The sequence below is a fragment of the Elephas maximus genome, chromosome 24 (genome assembly GCF_024166365.1).
Source record: "Elephas maximus indicus isolate mEleMax1 chromosome 24, mEleMax1 primary haplotype, whole genome shotgun sequence".
Taxonomy (NCBI): domain Eukaryota; kingdom Metazoa; phylum Chordata; class Mammalia; order Proboscidea; family Elephantidae; genus Elephas; species Elephas maximus.
In genome coordinates, this window is record NC_064842.1 from 39,640,715 (window position 1) to 39,661,763 (window position 21,049).

Genomic DNA, 21,049 nt, shown 5'->3' on the forward strand with positions numbered 1-21,049 from the left:
TTGTGCCTTTAAGGCTTTTTTTTTTACTATCTTCCTCAACCTGGAATGTCCTTATCCCAGACTCTTCTCTTTCAAGAAATTCTGTGCATTGTATACCATCCAGTTCTATTTATTATCTCCTTTTGTGCCTCCAATTGCTGCCAGGTAGAATGAACTGAGCACTCCTCATTTTCTGGGCACTCATCATTTTACTTTATTCGTATTATGAAATTAACTCTTACCACTGTGCCATGTTTCTATCACCTACCACAAAGCCTGACCCATCCCAAGTGGGTTCTTAAATGTTTCTGCAGGTCTGACTGATATATCCAGTTCAATTCAACAAACATTTACTAAACATCTATTAGAGGCAATGCCCTTCACTAGCTACATTGGACAAATAGAGATGAATTAGACAGGCCTCATCCCTAAGAATTTTTTTTCCTTTCATCCCTAAGAAGCTTCTAGTCTAGTCAATAGCAACAAACACTTGGGGCACTAAGAGAGCTTGATAGTTAAAAAGAAGAGTTTTATGATTCCCTACCTGCTGTAAATAAACTCATTCAAATTCATCATGTCAGTTTTCTTAAACAGGATTTTGTAAAAGCAAGGGCATACCCTATAAGTCAGGACTACACTGGTCTCTGAAGATGGGCCTTGGGTTAGCATCAACTGTATATAAATATGTCATGAGAATCAAAGAAGAAGGAGAGAGACTAATCCAAGTTCTCACCTCAGGGAAGCTGGGGTATGAGAAATTAGGCTGCCGAGAGCCCCATCCATCTCTGGAGAAAAATGGTGGGAAAACATTTGGACTGATAGTATCAGGGCCTACAAAAACTGGGATTGAGGAGGAAAAAGGCTTCTTCTCATCTCTGGGAAGAATGCCTGCAGTAAGAAGGGAACTCAGTTGGAGGTGGGAAAGAGTCCAAAAGACTATGTCTTTTGGGGGGCATTGGTTGATGATTGGTTTGGAGAAATGCTATTGAGTGTAGCGTACGGTGACGCCACACAAATATCCTCCATTGTATATCAAGGGATCCCTGTCCAGAATTCTCTAAGATGGGTCACTGCAGAACCCCAAGAGAGCCAGGCTGCCCTGTGGAGAGTTCAAACAATAACAACAATAGGAATTTCATAGTGTTTTACCAGTTACCAAGAAAATGTATTTTATTTCATTTAATCCATATAGCCCTATGTGTGAGGTATTTAATATGTGAGGACACTAAGACTCAGAGAAGTTGCTGTCTGTATCCTATGTCACACAGCAAGTAAATGGTGAAGCCAGTTGGTGCTTGAACCCAGATGCTGCTTCAGTGATGATGATAATTCCAGCACATTCACAGGCAGTGGTCGCCGCAGCTACAACAGATACAGCTGAAGCCACCAAACATCAGGGTGGAGGTCAAGGAGGCAGCTGCATGGAAGGGCAACTCTTTCAATATTGAGGAGAGCTCTCTAGCTACCTTAGGCCCTGCCGCGAGAATAAGGCGAATTGGGGGCCGTACCTCTACTCTGAAGGAGATCAACGGTTAAAGGCTATTACACACACAACTTTTAGGCCTTACATAATTCCTCAATTACCCCTGCCCCCCAATTCCTTATGATGGGGTACATATAATATCCTCTTATCAACTTTATTTTTACCACAATTTATCAACTTTATTTCCATTGTCTATATGCCACATTATGACTTCTGAGGCCTCCAGAAGGAATTGAGAGTCTTCTGACCAAGAAATAGCCTTTCAAACAACTTGGAAACTTGTTTGAGAGTGCCATTATCTGGGAGAGATGATTCTCTGAAATTTTCCACTCTAGGCTCTTCGTTCTTCCTTAGAAAAAAATCATCAATTGTGGTTCAAGGATTCTCCCTGCAGAACCCGGCTTTGGTACACAGAGCCCCAACTTGTCCCAACACCTCTAGCTCCCTTCCGTCCCCTCCCTTCAGGCTCCTTTCAGCACCGTCTGCCCCCTTCCACCTACCTCTACTGCGTCTCCGGCTCCGCGAGGGATCGGTGTAAAAGGTCAGCTGGGGGTCATTTTCTGCCTCTGTGCCTGAATCCCCTTCAGGGTTCAGGAAGGCGGATCCAGCTGTAATGAAAAGGATCATAGCAAAGACGGCACCTTCAGTTTTGTCTTCATGGCACCAAATCACTGGGCCAGTTCAACAGAAAAATCGATACAAGAGTGAGTTGACTGACAATCTGGGAGGAGTAGCCACGGGGACTGGGGTTTCCTGATATACAGATTTGTCAGTGAAGTAGACCTTCATCTGACAGCAGTCAGAGAGTCCTACTCTGTCCTATACCCGCACTCTCAGCCCGCTCTCCCACCCACTCAGGCCATTTCCGAAAAGGAAGAAGGAAACATACTCCTCATTACAGGTTACGACTCTGATTGATATGAGACCAAAATTATGTCTTAAGGGGCATAAAAAAAAAAAAAAAAACCCAGTGCCTTCGAGTCAATTTCGACTCATAGCAACCCTATAGAGTAGGGGGCATAGGACATTATATTTTGTGTGTGTGTGTGTGTGTGTGTGTGTTTTCTGGTTCTACAATTAATACATATTTAATGCACAAGAAGAAAAAGAATACACAAATATGTGTAAAGGGAACAACCCCGACCTCTAAATCCACCATTCAAAAAAACACTATTAACCTTTGATGTATATACCCCCCGTCTTTTTGTGATACAGAAGCTGATGAAGGTTTTTAAATCCTCCTTTAAAAAGGCATTATGCTATAGCTTGTATTTTATGACCTCTTTTTCTTCATTTAATATGTGGTGGGCAACTTTCCATATTAATACATATAGATCTACGTTATCATTTTCGCTGGCTGCATGGTAAATCGCTGGAGAGCAGACAGATGTGCCAGGTAGTTAGTTAACCAATTCCCTATTAATGCACACTTAAGCTATTTCTAATTTTTCACTCTTTAAACAATACTGTGATCAACAGCCTTTTACACATATCTTTGAGTGCTTGTCCAATTATTTCCTTAAGACAAATTCTTGGGGGTGAAATTACTTGGCCAAAGGTTTTGCATATTTAAATATTTTTTTTTAAGTAGCATTGAACTAGCCTCCAGAATGATTGTACCAGGGCACACTGCTCTAGCAATGCATGAGTGTGGGTAGGGAATATTAATGGCCCCGCCTCCACCGATATCAAGAAATCTACCTGTAAGCTCTAACATCAGAATGGGTACCTCTTGCTTTATTGTTGATCCGCTTTCTCTGGCTGCTGGAAGTGTGAGAGAGCAGGGTGGCCTGCTGGTGGTTGGAATCCACAGGGCTGGTGGCAATGATGTTATCCTTGTACTTGTTCATCAATGACAGCTTGGCATTGTCACTTCCTGTATAAGGATAATTCCAGGCAAAACTTTAAGAGAAAAGGCCAAAAGAAAGTCAGATCAAGGACGTCTGCACAAACTGAGTGGATGGGGTTTCAAAGAATTGAAATAAAGAACTTCTAAAGAAAGAGAGTGGCAGAAACCAAAATATTCCTCCTTGGTTTCTAGGGGGACTACAAAGCTATGGGAGAAGGAGTAAAATAAGGGTGATTACAATTGAAAATCCAATTTAACTAATTCTGTACTGATGGGTCAACACTTGTGACCCTTTGACTTTATACACACTGCAGATTTTTTTCTTTTGGTTGACACAGAGTTTTAAAAGAATTTGATTTTGAGTGCATTGAGGTAGAACACACACTCTCATCAGGCTCTGCACTATTCCTTATTGTCTGACATCAGATATTTCACATATTTATCTTATCTGTTTGGCCTCTGAAGACATCTGAGTTTGCAGCCCCTGACTACCATAGCTAATTGGTAGATTTAGCACCATGCCAGGTGTTGTGGATAATATAAGAGAAATTGAAGACATGTCCCCTATTCTCAAGTTCTCAGGCTTTAAATCCTCCTAGGAAATGGGCTATTCACATAGAATCTCTTTTAGATATTACACAGAATGGCAACCTATATGTAATTCCACTCTTTCCAACCCCCACTGAAAGTCTATATATCTTAAGCAACATTCAATATCAAAAAAGTCTTTCCCAAAGATACAGCAATTCCTTGAAGGGCCACTGTCTTAGGATTTTTTCTACAGGGAGTTGCTTATTCACAGAGGTTGGAAAAAGAGGTGAGCTGTTGTAAAAGAAGTCCTTCCCTCTCTGCCTTTTTTTTTTTTTTTTAACCTGATCTTGTCACAGCTGGTTTAGGTCCAAGTTCCTTTCACCCAGTGTCTCCACAGATGCACAAAGTATCTGAGGTGTGTCACCTTGATTGTATCCCATCTTTTTCTTTGGAGAAGCACAAACCTTATGAAGGTCACAGAGGTAAATTTCCCCAGACCAAAGTCACAGGAGTCATAAAAAAGAGCAGGTACCACCACTCCCTCCATTTCTGTGAAGACTCAAATCACCTAAGCAAATAATCTCTCCACACATGTTGATCTTTGCTATTTCCTTACTTCCTGTGCTTTGCTCCTCACACACTAAAAAGGCTCTCACTCACTCCTCTGTTGGATGTAAATGTATCTCTGCTTCCAGTACTGGGGAGGAGTGGAGAGATATGCAACTTACACTTCTTGTTCTGAGTTTCTAGATTAGAAACATCTCTCTTCATCTCAGGAAACAATTTATTCTCCTTGCCCACCTGGGGAAGGGCACTGGCAAGTCCCATTATATATGACAACCAGTTACTAAACAAGACAGCAGCTGCTCCCTACCCACTCACTAGCTACCTGAGGCAAAGGAATGAGCAACCTGTGTCCTTTTCCCATCGCACCTGGTGTGAGGTCCATCCCTGCCTTCTCATTGCAGCCCTGCAGGGAGTCAAGAGTGCGAGTGACCTGGCTGGCAAAGTCCTCCCCTCCGTTCATGCACTCCCTCTGCAGGTGGTGACGCAGGTCTGTGATGTCATACTCATAGCCGTCCAGGATGGGGGTCTCCCGGATGCTCAGGGTGCCGCTGGAGTTGTGGCCCTGCACACGGGCATTACGCAGGCTCTCCCGGCCATGCCCGCCAATCAGGACAGAGGGAATGTAGTGTATTTCGTTGGCTGCCTCGGCACTGGCACTCTTCTGGGGCTGGGGGACACGACGGCGCTTGCACCATCGCCGCCGCGTGTACAGGATCATCACCAAACACAAGATGGACAGCAGCAGAGCAATCATGCCACCCTGGGAAGAGAGGACAGCAGATGGATGCAGGAAGGTGGTGGGCTCTTCCCACAAGGAGTCACAGCCCCTTCAGCTACCTCCATGCATCAATTATTCATTAATTAATTCATTCAGGTACATTAAGCATTTATAGCAAGCATCATCCAGCAGCAAACAGTCTGCTGTGATTTGTGTCTAAGGTGAGAGAAAAATGGAATGGAGATGACCAGCGCGTCATTTCAAGTGATCCAAGGTTGCTCTGGCTTAGAAAACAATGCGAAGAAGAAAGAAGTCACTGGGATTGTAAGTGTGTGTGTGTATGATTTCAGCTTCAGAAATGGGGGCTAGGGTTAGAAATCGGAGCACAACCCTAACACTTTATTAAGGCAAATCTATTACACTGTAAAGCTGGTTCCAGACCTTTTTTTTTTTTTTTTTAACTAGGGAGATGACATCTGCTTTCTTCTTGTCTCATACCTTAAGTGGTTAAGCACTTGGCTGCTAACCAAAAGGTCAGCAGTTCAAATCCATCAGCTACTCTGCGGGAGAAAGACACGGCAGTCTGCTTCCCTAAAGATTACAGTGTTGGAAAACCTTCAGTGCAGTTCTACTCCGTCTTATAGGGTTGCTATGAGTCTGAATTGACTCAATGGCAGCAGGTTTGGTTTTGGTTTCCACACCTTAAAAACCAATCATATGTGGATTCTAATCCTACTCTCCTAATTATTTGCAAGTCTTGTAAATTCTAAACTCAGATTCCTCATCTGTAAGATGGAGTTGATATTACTTAACCTCCCATGAGGGTTGTAAGGATTACATTATGCAACTATGTCAAGTGCCTAGCACAGTGCATAGCATAGCAGAGGCTGTCCTCAGTCCCAGTTTAAATCAGGAGAAACCACTGATAAATCCAAAGAGAAGTTCACATCCATCAGGAATTTACAACCAAGCACAGGGAAGAACCTTACCATATGAACGTGACTTTTTCAGTTTCTCCCAACCACACAGTCCTGGCTGATGTCCCCTGTTCTTGCTAAAGCTCAGGGGAAGGGATTGAGACTAGTGTCTTGAGTCACGCAGGCAAAGGAGTGTCCTTCTAAACCTTCTGGTTCTCAAAGGCCATCACCTCTGAGGCCATTACTTAACAATCAGCAGCCCACTCGACCATCTGTCAGGGATAAGGGCATGACGACTTGGTGAGCCTGACTGCTTTGCCCTGACATTCATCCAGCAGAGTCTGGGGGAAGGCCTTGCAAACCCACTGCTGCACAGCGCTCAGCGGGTATAAATCTTCCGGAGCACAGTCTGTATTCACTCCTTTTATTTTGGTCAATATCCCTCCAAACCTATTTATTAGGCTGGGGTGTGCCAAATGGCTTTGCTCTCAACCTTGGGCTTCAATCACTGCCACTGTGTCATAGAGGCTAGAGATGAACCCCCTGTTCATCCCCAGGGGGCCATCTACACCAGGCAGGGTCAAGATTATTCTCTCCAACTTGTTCAACGGGGCTTTTTCCACTCTCATAATAATTATGTCTTGGATTTATAAAGTTCTCCTTGCCATAAATCTTCCCATTTATCCTCCCTCTAAACTGGGTCACTGGGTTCTCCCACCATGGCCATGAGCAAAGGAGTACACACACACACTACACATGAGATGTTGCCTCTTTCAAACAGGCATCACAGAGGAACAGAGAAATGATGAAACAGTCAGCTGACAGGTGGTGACAGGTCACTCCAGGTGGCTTGTCAGGGACATATGCTGGCTTCTTGGTTTTCAAATTTTTCTTTTATCAATGGTTAAATCTTGCATGCTGTTATGGATTGAATTGTGTTCTGCAAAAATATGTGTCAACTTGGCTAGGCCATGATTCCCAGTTCACCATCTTGTCATCTGATGTGATTTTCCAATGTGTTGTAAATCTCAACCTCTATGATGTTAATAGGGCAAGATTAGAGGCAGTTATGTTAATGAGGCAGCACTCAGTCTACAGGATTAGGTTATACGTTGAGTCGTTCTCCTTTGAGATATAAAAGAGTGAATCAAGCAGAGAGGAAGGGAACTCATACCACCAAGAAAGAAGCACTGAGAGTGGAGCGCATCATTTGGACCTAGAGTCCCTGTGCTGAAAAGCTCCTAGACCAGAGGAAGATGGATGACAAGGACCTTCCCCCAGAACCAACAGAAATAGAAAGACTTTCCCTGGAGCTAGTGCCCTGAATTTGGACTTCTAGCCTCCCAGACACTGAGAGAACGAACTCTCGTTTGTTAAAGCCATCCGCTTGTGATATTTCTGTCATAGAAGCACTAGATAACTGAGACACATGCCAACATAGAGATAGTGTAAACATGAAGCTGCTCAGGTTACAATGGGGGCGGGAATCCAAAGCCAAGTGTTCTAGGCCCTTGCTAGTGCCACCCACCTCCCTTCCATTCTGGCAGCTGCCAAGACATACAGAGCCCATGGAGCACCCAGAGCACTGTGTAGAAGACACAGCACCTCAGCGGTGCCATAACTTAACCCTGGACCAGTTCTCAAAAGCTACTTTTTGTATCTAACCCAATAGTTTTTAAGCTAAACCTTCAGACCCACTATCCCTGTCTTCACCCCAAACTGAAGCTGCAATAATAGGTAATTAAGCCACACAGAAGGAATAACTTCCTGACTGAAAGAAGTTGTCAGACATTGAATTAGGCTAGTGAAAGCAAGAGGTAATTTTATTCCCTAAAGAGCTGTAAAAGTAGCATAAACATCAATCTCTGAGGAATAGTCTAAACACCATCTTTCCTGCTCATGTGGGGGCTTTTAGAAGTCCCTTCCTCTGTAACTCTCCTTTCAATGGTGACGCTATGGTTTTGATAAGATCCAGGCTATACGTTCATTCCCCATATGAGGCAGAGATGAAACTATAGCAGCTGTCCCTTATGGAGCTTTTAATATGTCAGACTGTTCTAAATGCTCTACATTTTTTAACACTAAGAGGTAGGTACAATTATTTCCCCGTTTTACATTTATAAAAGCTGGGATACAAAGGTTAAATAGCTTGTCTAAGTTCACACAACGAATGAGTAGTAGAATTGGGATGGGAGCTCAATTATTCCCCTTTCAAAGCCTACATTTTTCTTTTTTTTTTTTTAATTTTTATTGTGCCTTTTTTTTAAGTGAAAGTTTACAAATCAAGCCAGTCTCTCAAACAAAAACTTATATACACCTTGCTACATACTCCCAATTGCTCTCCCCCTAATGAGACAGCCCGCTCCCTCCCTGCACTCTCTCTTTTTGTGTCCATTTCACCACCTTCTAACTTCCTCTACCCTTTCATCTCCCCTCCAGGAAGGAGATGCCAACATAGTCTCAAGTGTCCACCTTATCCAGGAAGCTCACTCCTTACCAGCTTAACACTCCAACCCATTGTCCAGTCCAATCCCTGTCTGAAGAGTTGGCTTTGGGAATGGTTCCTGCCCTGGGCCAACAGAAGGTCTGGGGGCCATGACCACCGGGGTCCTTCTAATCTCATGAAACCATTAAGTCTCGTCTTTTTATGAGAATTTGGGGTCTGCATCCCACTGCTCTCCTGCTCCCTCAGGGGTTCTCTGTTGTGTTCCCTGTCAGGGCAGTCATCAGTTGTAGCCAGGCACCATCTAGCTCTTCTGGTCTCAGGCTGATGTAGTCTCTGGGTTTATGTGGCCCTGTCTGTCTCTTGGGCTCATAATTACCTTGTGTCCTTGCTGTTCTTCATTCTCCTTTGATCCAGGTGGGTTGATGCATCTTAGATGGCCGCTTGCTAGCATTTAAGACCCCAGACACCTCTCTCCAAGGTGGGATGCAGAATGTTTTCTTAATAGATTTTATTATGCCAATTGACTTACATGGCCGGTGAAACCATGGTCCCCACCCCTGCTACGCTGGCCTTTGAAGCATTCAGTTTCTTTGGGAAACCTCTTTCCTTTTCGTTTAGTCCAGTTGTGCTGACCTCACCTGTACTGTGTGTCATCTGTCCCATCACCTAAAGTAGTTCTTATTTACTATCTAATTAGTGAATACTCCTCTCCCACCCTCCCCCCCATCCTCTCGTAACCATCAAAGCATATTTTCTTCTCTGTTTAAACTATTTCTCGAGTTCTTATAATAGTGGTCTTATACAATATTTGCCTTTTTGCAACTGACTAATTTCACTCAGCATAATGCCTCCCAGATTTCTCCATGTTATGAAATGTTTCACAGATTCATCACTGTTCTTTATCAATGGCCAGTATTCCATTGTGTGAATATACCATAATTTACTTATCCACTCATCCATTGATGGGCACCTTGGTTGCGTCCATCTTTTTGCTATTGTAAACAGTGCTGCAATGAATATGGGTGTGCATATATCTGTTTGTGTAAAGGCTCTTAATTCTCTAGGATATATTCCAGGGAGTGGGATTGCTGGATCTTATGGTAGTTCTATTTCTAGCTTTTTAAGGAAGAGCCAAATCGATTTCCAAAGTAGTTGTACCATTTTACGTTCCCACCAGCAGTGTATAAGTGTTCCAATCTCTCCACAGCCTCTCCAACATTTATTATTTTGTGATTTTTGGATTAATGCCAGCCTTGTTGGAGTGAGATGAAATCTCATAGTAGTTTTGATTTGCATTTCTCTAATGGGTAATGAGCGTGAGCATTTCCTCATGTATCTGTTAGCTGCCTGAATGTCTTCTTTAGTGAAGTGTCTACTCATATCTTTTGCCCATTTTTTAATTGGGTTATTTGTCTCTTTGCAGTATCATGTAGATTTTAGAGATCAGGTGCTGATAGGAAACGTCACAGCTAAGAACTTTTTCCCAGTCTGTAGGTAATCTTTTTACTCTGTTGGTGAAGTCTTTGGATGAGCATAGGTGTTTGATTTTTAGGAGCTCCCAGTTATCTAGTTTTTCTTCTGCATTGTTAGTAATGTTTTGTATACTGTTTATGCCATGTATATATTGTCCCTATTTTTTCTTCCATGATCTTTATCAGTTTTAGATTTTATATTTATGTCTTTGATCCATTTTGAGCTCGTTTTTGTGCATGGAGTGAGGTATGAGTCTTGTTTCATTTTTTTGCAAATGGAGATCCAGTTATGCCAGCACCATTTGTTAAAAAGACTGTCTTTTCCCCATTTAACTGTTTTGGGGCCTTTGTCAAATATCAACTGCTCGTATGTGGATGGATTTATGTCTGGACTCTCAGTTCTGTTCCATTGGTCTATGTATCTGTTGTTGTACCAGTACCAGGCTGTTTTGACTACTGTGGTAGTATAATAGGTTCTAAAATCAGGTAGAGTAAGGCTTCCCACTTAGTTCTTCTTTTTCAGTAGTACTTTACTTATCCGTGGTGGTGTAGTACTTAAGTGCTACAGCTGCTAACCAAAAGGTCGGCAGTTCAAATCCACCAGGCGCTCCTCGGAGACTCTGTGGGGGCAGTTCTACTCTGACCTATAGGGTCGCTATGAGTTGGAATTGACTCGACGGCAAGGGATTTGGTTTGGTTTGGTTTGGTTTGGTTTCTTAGCCGGGTCCTCTTTCCTTTCCATATGAAGTTGGTGATTTGTTTCTCCACCTCATTAAAGAATGTCGTTGGAATTTGGATCAGAATTGCATTAAATATATAGATTGCTTTTGGTAGAATGGACATTTTTATAATGTTAAGTCTTCCTATCCATGAGCAAGGTATGTTTTCCACTTATGTAGGTCTCTTTTGGTTTCTTGAGGAAGTGTTTTCTAGTTTTCTTTGTATAAGTCTTTTACATCTTTGGTAAGATTCATTCCTAAGTATTTTATCTTCTTGGGGGCTACTATAAATGGTATTGATTTGGTGATTTACTCTTTGATGTTCTTTCTGTTGGTGTAGAGGAATGCAACTGATTTTTGTATGTTTATCTTGTATCCTGATACTCTGCTGAACTCTTCTATTAGTTTCAGTAGTTTTCTTGAGGATTCCTTAGGGTTTTCTGTGTATAAGATCATGTCGTCTGCAAATAGAGATAATTTTACTTCTTCCTTGTCAATCTGGATGCTCTTTATTTCTTTATCTAGCCTAATTGCTCTGGAGAAGACCTCCAGCACAATGTTGAATAAGAGCGGTGACAAAGGGCATCCTTGTCTGGTTCCCGATCTCAAGGGGAACGCTTTCAGGCTCTCTCCATTTAAGGTGATGCTGGCTGTTGGCTTTGTATAAATGTCCTTTATTATGTTGAGGAATTTTCCTTCTATTCCTATTTTGCTGAGAGTTTTTATCATGAACCGGTGTTGAACTTTGTCAAATGCCTTTTCTGAATCAATTGATAAAATCATGTGATTCTTATCTTTTGTTTTATTTATGTGATGGACTACATTAATTGTTTTTCTAATGTCGAACCACCCCTGCATACTGGTACGAATCCCACTTGGTCATGGTGAATTATATTTTTGATACGTTTTTGAATTCTATTGGCTAGAATTTTGTTGAGGGTTTTGCATCTAAGTTCATGAGGAATATAGGTCTGTAATTTTCTTTTTTTGTGGTGTCTTTACGTGCTCTTGGTATCAGGGATATGGTGGCTTCATAAAATGAGTTTGGTAGTATTCCGTCCTTTTCTATGCTTTGAAATACCTTTAGTAGTAGTGGTGTTAACTCTTCTCTGAAAGTTTGGTGGAACTCTGCAGTGAAGCCATCTGGGCCAGCAAAGCCTACATTCTTAACTACTAGGTTACAGACATCCTGAATGAACTTTTGCTCACTGGAGACATATACATTTAGGCATTAATCTCACAAACCATAAGGTACAGTAAGGGTGTGGAGGGTTGTACCCAGATCTATCCTTACTTCTCAAAGAAAAAAGAAAGTATTCACAGGGCACATCTAGATGAGAACAAGTCAAAAGAGGCACTGTCATAAACAAAGGACCTTTACTAAAGGTAAAAAAAAAGGTAAGCACCCGCTAAATATCCTACTCCCAGATTAGTTGGTTGTGGAAAGACAATACTCACGTTTCAGTTCCCCGTTCAAATAAGACTGTGTGCATCACACATCACTACATACCTGGAAGACACCACCAGGTTCTCAATTTAGCTAAATTTTGGTGAAGAAAAGCACTAGGATATTTTTCTGTTTCAACTTACAGGCCCACTGAAAATCTCTAGGTTTAGCCTCTTCCTTTTCTAATGAAGAAAAGAAAACAAGGCCCACAGAAACCTAAGAACTAGACAGCATCCAACTAGCACTAGACTGATGTCCTCTTCGCTGCTCTTACCATGGCGCCATTTTGTTAGCTTCATCTTAAAGTCCCTTTACCATAGCTATGCGTGAAGCCTAAAGACAAAATTTGTGGTGGGTGTTGTTGCCATCAAGTCATTTCTGACTCACGGCAACCCCACGTGTGCAGAGTAGAACAGCTCCAAATGGTTTTCAAGGCTGTGACCTTTTGGAAGCAGATTACTAGGTCTGTCTTCTGAGGCACCTCTAGCTGGGTTTGAACCACCAAACTTTGAGCTAGTAGTTACGCACTTAACTATTTTTTGCCAGGGAACCCAGAAACACAATTAAGAATATTTTATTCTATTTTTTAATGTAATAACTTATACGGGTCTAGAACACAGATTTCTGTTTGGCAAAGTCAATGTATTTAGCTTCTCTAAACTTACTTTAGCAAAATGTTCTCTCTGCTTAGAGCAGTGCTCCTGATGACCTCAGCTTTCTAATAATCAATTACCAGTAATGAACTCCAGGCATTAAGTAAAACACAGCACCAACCAAGAAAACCACACCCACTGCCATCAAGTCAATTCCAACTCATGGTGACCCTATAGGACAGGGCAGAGCTGCCCCATAGGGTTTCCAAGGAGTGGCTGATGGATTTGAACTGCCAACCTTTTGTTTAGCAGCCAAGCTCTTAACCACTGTGCCACCAGAGCTCCAAAACACAGCACAAGCATAGGAAAAATGATTCTCAGGTATTCATGTTATAGTAAATTTTCTTTGCTTCTATAATCCAAAACGGTGGCAGCTGTCACAACACTTTGCCAAGACTTAGCTATTTGTGAACTATTATGTAAATAATAATATACATAATGTTAATATGTAATATTATTTAATAATAATATTATGTAACAATAATGATTTGTAAAATCATTACACACAAGTTGCTCCAAAATGTTTATATGCCTAATCCAAGTGAGGGAAATATAAAGTCCCTGGGTGGCACAGTTAAACGCTGGACTAATAACCAAAAGTCTGATGGTTCAAGCTCACTCAGAGGCACCTTGGAAAAAAGGCCTGGAGATCTGCTTCTGAAGGGTCACATCCATGAAAACTGCATGGGGCAGTTCTCCTCAGACAAGCGTGGGGTTGCCATGAGTCAGAATCAGCTCTATAGCAACGGGTTTGGTTTTGTTCTAATAAACTAAGAAAAAGTATGGGTGTAGTTGCCTTGATAACGTTCCTTCTACCTTGGAAATCCAGTGTGAGAAAGCCTAGTTCTTTGATATTTCCATTATTTTTTAACACTTTTACAGCAGACTTTGGAGCCCTGGTGGCATAGTGGTTAAGAGCTTGACTACTAACCAAAAGGTTGGCAGTTCGAATCCACCGGCCGCTCCTTGGAAACTCTACGGGCAATTCTACTCTGTCCTAATAGTGTTGCTATAAGTCAGAATCGACTGGACAGCAACGGGTTTGGTTTTGGTATTATCAGCAGGTTTTAAACAGTTTCAATGAAAGTCACAGATACTCTAGGATCTTCTTTTCAAATAATCTAATGAAATTAAGAGGTGGCAGATGGAATGGAAAGAAAGCCTAGGCCAAGGGCTATCACTGAGAGCTTCCTGGTAACCAAGACAAAAAAGAGAAACACAAGTTACACGCTTCTTATTTGACAAAAGACAGTTGTTGGGAGAAACCAACTTCCTCCACGCATTCAACTTCCACTTTGTGCATGAGTGAAAGCCAATTGCATCATCACAAAAGACTTTACACAGAGGACAAGGAAGTTCTTCAATGCACATGCCTTGCTTTTGAGTATCTGTATTCCTTAGCTGTGTGCACAGTGTATTCTTCATTTGTTTTTGTTAGCTTCAGTCTTTACGACATTAAGGATAATAATAATAATAAAAAGACATTAAGGTATATCTAGACCCAGGCAACAAGTAACAAGTTGCAAACTTTGAACATTAAAAAAATAATAACTTTGACTGCCAGACAGAAAATTGTTTTGCTCCTCATTTATCTTATAATGAGTTTACTGATTATTCTATTGATTTTCCTCAAAACTGTTAACATTTTGTAACTAGAAGTGTGTTCGGGGTATATGAAAACTCCACATCTGTTAACAAGTTCTTCATAAAAAAAAAGTGGCATTTAAAATATATTTTTCTTTTAAAAATCAATAAATCATTTGTACTGGCTTTAATAGAGATCAAACAAATGAAATCAGCTTTTGTTTTATTACAAAATTGACATTTTCAGCACTTACCTAAAAGAGTAATATGAGGCTTATCAGATAATTTGTAGCTTTTGGAATTTTTATATAATAATGTTTTATATAACTTCGACAGCAATTGCTCAGGGATGGACAATTCCAGGCAGCTCTCCATGTTATTTCACAGTAGTCCTCCAGGCCTCACTACAAAACTGCCTCCTTATCTGATCTGTATACTCATGCTGGGACCTGGGTCACACTTCTCTCCCTTAGCTGACTCCTACTTATCCTTCACAAGTCAGTTCGGTGACACACCCTCAGCCCACTCTTCCCTAGTCTTACAACACTGCCCATCCTGTAGTTCCCATAGCACTTGCCACATAATTCTAACCACAGATACTTTTCCTAAAAATTTGTTATGTATATAGATGTGTGTGTCTGTGTCTGTGTGAGTGTACGTATGCATATACACATATATATATATCTATATATCTGTCACAGACTACCAAAAGAACGAATAAATCTGTCTTAGAAGAAGTACAACCAGAATGCTCCTTAGAAGCAAGGATGGCGAGACTACGTCTTACATACTTTGGACGTGTTGTCAGAAGGGATCGGTCCCTGGAGAAGGACATCATGCTTGGCAGAGCACAGGGTCAGCGGAAAAGAGGAAGACCCTCAACGAGGTGGATTGACACGGTGGCTGCAAAAATGAGCTCAAGCATAACAACTATTTAAGGATAGCTCAGGGCCGGGCAGTGTTAAGATCTGTTGTGCATTGAGTCGCTATGAGTCAGAACCAACTCGACGGCACCTAACAACAACAACAACATATAGGTAGAGGTGTGTGTAGATAGATATATAGACAGATAGATAGACAGACAGACAGGCAGACAGATAGATATAGATATACGTTGTTGTTTTTCTTAGGTGCTGTCAAGTAGGTTCCAACTCATAGTGACCTTATGTACCACAGAACGAAACACTGTCGAGTCCTGAGCCATGCTCACAATTGTTGTTATGCTTGAGCCCATTGTTGCAGCCACTGTGTCAATCCACTTCATTGAGGGTCTTCCTCTCCTTCACTGGCCCTCTACCTTACCAAGCATTATGTCCTTCTCCAGGGGTTGATCCTCCTGACAACACGTCCAAAGTATGTGAGATGTAGTCTCACCATCCTTGCTTCTAAGGGGCATTCTGGTTGTACTTCTTCCAAGACAGATTTGTTCATCCTTTTGGCAGTCCATGACAGATACATAAAATCACACACAGACACAGACACACACACACACCGTGTTTTTATGCAAATAATGCACGCCTTCTGCGTTTGTTTGCCAGCCATACCCTCTACCCATGAGACACTTTCATAAGCGCCACCATGCCAATCCTCTTTCACATGTTGCTGTAAAAAAATTAGCATAGCATACTTAACAAAAATACCTCACGGAGAGAGGGCACACTAGCAAACAAACGCAGACAGTACACATTATTTGTGTAAAAATATGGTATCTGTATGTATATATATATGTATACAAATAAACATTCACCGAGTCATCATTTTTTACACATACAATTTAGTGACATTAATTATGTTCATCCTATTATGCAACCATCACCACTCTCTGTTTCCAAATTTATCCATCACTCTTAACAGAAGCTCAGAGCCCCCTAGGCAATACTTCTACCTTAAATTTGCTTATCTATCTCATCTACTAGACTATAAACTTTATGAGAGCAGGGGCCATGTCTGACACACCTCTTTCAGTGCTATAATCAGGCATAGTGCCTGGCATAAAGTAGCTGTTCAATAATTGTAGAAGGAAGGGAGGGAGGAAGGAAGGAAAGAATTTATCAACTTTGAAAATATTTCAGTATTGACACATTCTATATGCCTGAAAAATAAAACTTATTTTATAAGGAAGTTGCTTATGTGGCTCATTCATTCATTCAGCAAGTATTTATGGACACCTACTTTATTTTAGGGGCAGTGGTGGTTCAATGGTAGAATTCTTGCCTTCCATGCGGGAGACCCAGGTTCAAATCCCAGCCCATGCACTTCAAGTGTGACCACGACCTGTCTGTCAGTGGAGGCTTGTATGTTGCTGTGATGCTCAACAGGTTTCTGCAGAGCTTCCAGGCTAAGGCAGGTGAGGAAAAAAAGCCTGGCAACCTACTTCCAGAAAACCACCCAATGAAAACCCTATGGATCACAACAATCTGATCCTGTTGTGCATGAGGTCACCACAAATCAGGGGCTGGCCACTAACAACAGCATTTTATTTCAGCAAGGCATTTTTCTAGTGGTCACTGTTATTAGGATACTGCAGCGAACAATACAAATAAAGTTTCTTATCTCAAGGAGTTTATATTATAGTTAAAGGAGAGAATCAGCAAAATTTGGTTTTAGAAGGTAAACGCGGCACAAAAGGGACAAAAAAAGATCACAGATACTGGAAATAGCTAGTCATTACTTCTCTTTATATACAGGAAACCCTGGTAGCATAGCGGTTAAGAGCTATAGCTGTTAACCAAAAGGCTGGCAGTTCAAATCCATTAGGCACTCCTTGGAAACCATATGTGGCAGTTCTACTCTGTCCTATGAGGACTATGAGTCAGAATCGACTCACTGGCAATGGTTTTCTTTCTTTCTTTTTTTTTTTTTTTAACTCCCCTATAACGAAAGAAACTGAGGATAGGTGAATATATCACCCCTAAAAAAAAAAAAAAAATTTTTTTTTTTTTTAGGTGATATTCAGGGTAACACCTCTGGGCCAATAAAATCTTTCCCTAATCCCAAATCAGCATCCCATGATCAGAAAATCCCAGAATAAAGAATCTGGATCTATCAAATGTCACCAAAGTTTAGGGAGTCACCTGGGTTTTGTAAACTCTTGGCAGAAAAATGGAAATGTTTCCAGCTACCATCTGTCAAGAGATTGCAGCCAATCAATCAGCTCAAATTTCAAAGCTGAGTAACCAAAAGAGTGAATCTGAGACATAATTAATTATCCCTCAAGGCAACTGGATATACTGAATTCAAATTAAATTCCTAATGGAATTAAATGGTGGTTGAAAAATAAGAGTCAAATAGACAAGCTTGGTAGCCAACATTCTCTGCTTTTCTTCAATAACAATGCTCAAAGGTCGGGGCAAAGACTCTCTTTCATTTATGACAACAGTCACTCATATCTCTCTCTGACTTCCATAAAAGATAGACCAAAAGGAGAGAAATTGTACAAGCCGAACTCTGGTCATGTTTTGAACTAGAACCAAAGTGTTTCAGCTCAGGGGTAGGGGAATAGATGTGCTAGACTACTGACTTCTGAAGGTTCCTTCCAATCCTGTGATTCTGTGATCTCACTGGAAAATTAAACCTAGATTACTAATAACATGAAGGACACCAATAAAATAACGGAGCTAACTAGTTGTGTGACTTTGTGCACGTTATATAATTTCTTTGAACCTACCTCTAGGCCTTTATCTATAAAATTAGGTGATTGGAAAAAATGTATTGACTTCTTCAAACTTCAAAATTTCATGATTAATCCTTGTCAAACTAGAAATGGCTCTAAATTGGTAAAACTAATAGTAGACAAAATGTCTGTGAGTTGTTCCTGCCCGGTAAAGTCAAAAGCCACAGGCCAAAGACATGATGAAATGGATCCTGCAGATGCAGTCCATCAACACCGTTTAGACAATGGAGCCTCTGATACACAGGCCCACCCCTCTTCCAACGGTACTAGCAGGTCTTTGAAATCAGATGAACCATCTAAATTGTAGTAGCGCATTCTTTCTTGGGGACCCCTTGACTGCCAGAAGGAGTCCCCCAAACTAGAAGAGAAGCCCCTTGGTTTGTTCCTCTGAGGAGCTATCTTTTCTGTGGTGGCTGGTGAAAATAAATTCAGTATCTCCTGCCCATCTCCTTCACAAATGGAAGACAAGTGAAACACTTTAAGCAGATTAAATAGCGAGTGCAATTTATAAATTATTAGGGACATTACTTCCCCTTGGGGGTTTTCTGAAGCCTTTAATCTTGTGGAAATGCTTTTCAGTTGCCATGGGCCACCACGTTAATTAAGAGGACTCGATGTGTCCTCTGGGGCTTCTGAAGTGAACTGCACATCCCACTAGCAGGGGACAGACCCGCCCTGCCTGGTTAGCCTCTCACTGGGGCCTGATGTTACTATCACCTGCTGTCATAAAATGCTCCAGAATCCCTTCCCTACCAACTGTCCACAGCTTTGGGGTGGAAGAGGATGTCTCCCAAGATCCTCTCTCATTAAAATGCCATGGGTTGTGTAAAGGTAGGAATCTGGCAACCTTCCGCAGGAAGAGATCAACTCTAAGAACTTTCCGGGTTAGGCAGGATGATATTTGAGGACCCTTCCAAACTAAAGAGGCTGCGAGGATGAAATTCTTCCGAGTAGGAAACTCAACTTTATAACTTTTTTTTTTCCTTAAATCTAAAAGTTTTAATACTATTAGATTTGCTCACTTTCTTTCTTCTTTAATCTGGGAAGTCTGTCTTCAATTTCTTTATGAGACTTGGGGAGTTTCATCTAATGAGAGCCTGAAGCCCTACAGGGAAAGTGGCTGGAGGCTAGTGTGCTGGAGTCATCCTGGGCTATTTCAAGTTGTCCTTTTTCAGATTCTTTTTATAGAGCTGCTTTTTTGGTTCTCAGGATTTTTCTTGCCTGAGACCCTTGACTTTGCTGGACCCAAAGCAAAAAGGAGGGAGTGCATTTGTCCATGAGGAGCATTCCTGAGCTTAGAGCTTACATAATTAGTAGCTTTGGTTACCTGTCACTTGTCTTAATGAGAAAGCTAAGGCTGAGTGGTGCTGGGGGAAGCAGGTGGCAGAAACGTGGCTTGTCATGGCTTGCATTTTCAAGGTCCAATGGATTCCCTAATTCTAGAGATTAACCTAGATTGCTGAAGAGTGGGAGAGCAGCAAGGAATCAGGCCAGCAGGGCAGAGCTGAGGTCCTCCTGCCCCTCTGAATGTAGGCCTAACAATTTTCTGAGAGGTGAGGCTGTCTAGTCAGACATTACGGATGGGACCTCAACTGGTGCCATGTATTAAGAGATGCCCCAACATATAACCTGTGCGGTGTGTGTATGTTTGTGTGTGTGCATGCACGTACACAAATGTGTGTATTATGCATGACGGGCAGGCTGGGAGATAAAAGAATCCACACAGAAGCAGAAGCACTCCAGGTCACTGTCTCAGCAACCCATGGGCAGAGCTGCATGAGACAGGCTCCCTCCATGGGCTGTGTGCACCAGCCCTTCAAAACTTCACAAGCCAAGCATGACGCTAATAAATATCTCCAGCTAGATAATGCTCAACACCTATTCTTGACCATGTTCCTTTCCTCCTTTCTTCTGTGTTCTTATGCAGTAGGTGATCTTGATGAAATAAAATAATGACAATAATCTACTCCATTAAGACCAAACATTAAGGGAATTATTGAACAAGTAACAGAAGAGACAGCTAGCACAGTGTATGCTAATGACCATTAATTAGACTTTAACCCTCTTTTTCTCTGAACATAATGGAGTTGTTAAACCCTTCTTCCTCCCATCTCCTCAAAATGCAAGCAGCCCAGTTCAAGGGGCAGAGAGAAGGCCTCAGGGAGTTGATAGCTTCATTGGCAGCAGCTGCGGGCTGAGCAAATAAAAATCAACTAGTCATCGAGGAGAGACCTTATGCAAGGCACAAGTGGGGATCCCAATGACTTCAGATGAAAATAGTCCATAATTTTGTTAGTGCAGAAGAGAAAGGGTGGGGAGTTAAGATGTCAAGATTTCTCTGAATTTGGTACATATTCATCAGTATGACTATGTAAAGCAATGAAGACGTAAAAAGTCTGTTTCTTCCCTAGTTAAAAACCGAGATGGGCCCTTAAAAGCTGCACTGTTCTGAGGAGTCTGTTAGTCAGGGTGTGGCACGGGAACCTTCATTACATCCCTTTTCCACAGCACATACGTACAACTTCATCATCATGACTGCCATGAGCTCTGGTGTGCCAGGATCTAAAAACGTATTCAAGGACCCTGTCCCTGTTCTCTTTCACAGTGAACTCTCCAGGGCCACTCCCTATCCTGGCAAGGGGGAAAGACTCTACACAGCTGATGGTTACTTTGATGAAGACCTCAAAGGCCACAAACCGACTCATGGCAACCCCATGTACAACAGGATCAGACTATTGTGATCCATAGGGTTTTCACTGGCTCACTTTCAGAAGTAGATAGGCAGATCTTTCTTCTTAGTCTGTCTTAGTCTGGATGCTTCACTGAGACCTGCTCAGCAGCACAGAAACATGGTAGCCTCCGTTGGGAAACAGGTGGTGGCTGTGCTTGAGGTACAATGTCAGGTAATCAAAGCCTGGTCTCTCACATGGAGGGTGAAATTTCTACCACTGCCCCCTTTCAAGGAAACTAGGAGCTGCATTACAGTCAGGTCACCCTAAAGATCATTGACC

General features: G+C 41.8%; 1 protein-coding gene across 1 annotated transcript in view; it reads right to left on the minus strand.

Moving 5' to 3' along the window:
* ASTN1 (astrotactin 1) overlaps window positions 1-21,049 on the minus strand; it is a 392,406-nt gene that overhangs the window by 214,581 nt on the left and 156,776 nt on the right. Inside the window, exons 3-5 of the mRNA XM_049868516.1 lie at window positions 4,776-5,169; window positions 3,192-3,338; window positions 1,963-2,070 (exon numbers count right to left, since the gene is read on the minus strand). Of these exons, the coding sequence (XP_049724473.1) occupies window positions 1,963-2,070; window positions 3,192-3,338; window positions 4,776-5,169 (649 nt within the window). The remainder of the gene's footprint in view (window positions 1-1,962; window positions 2,071-3,191; window positions 3,339-4,775; window positions 5,170-21,049) is intronic.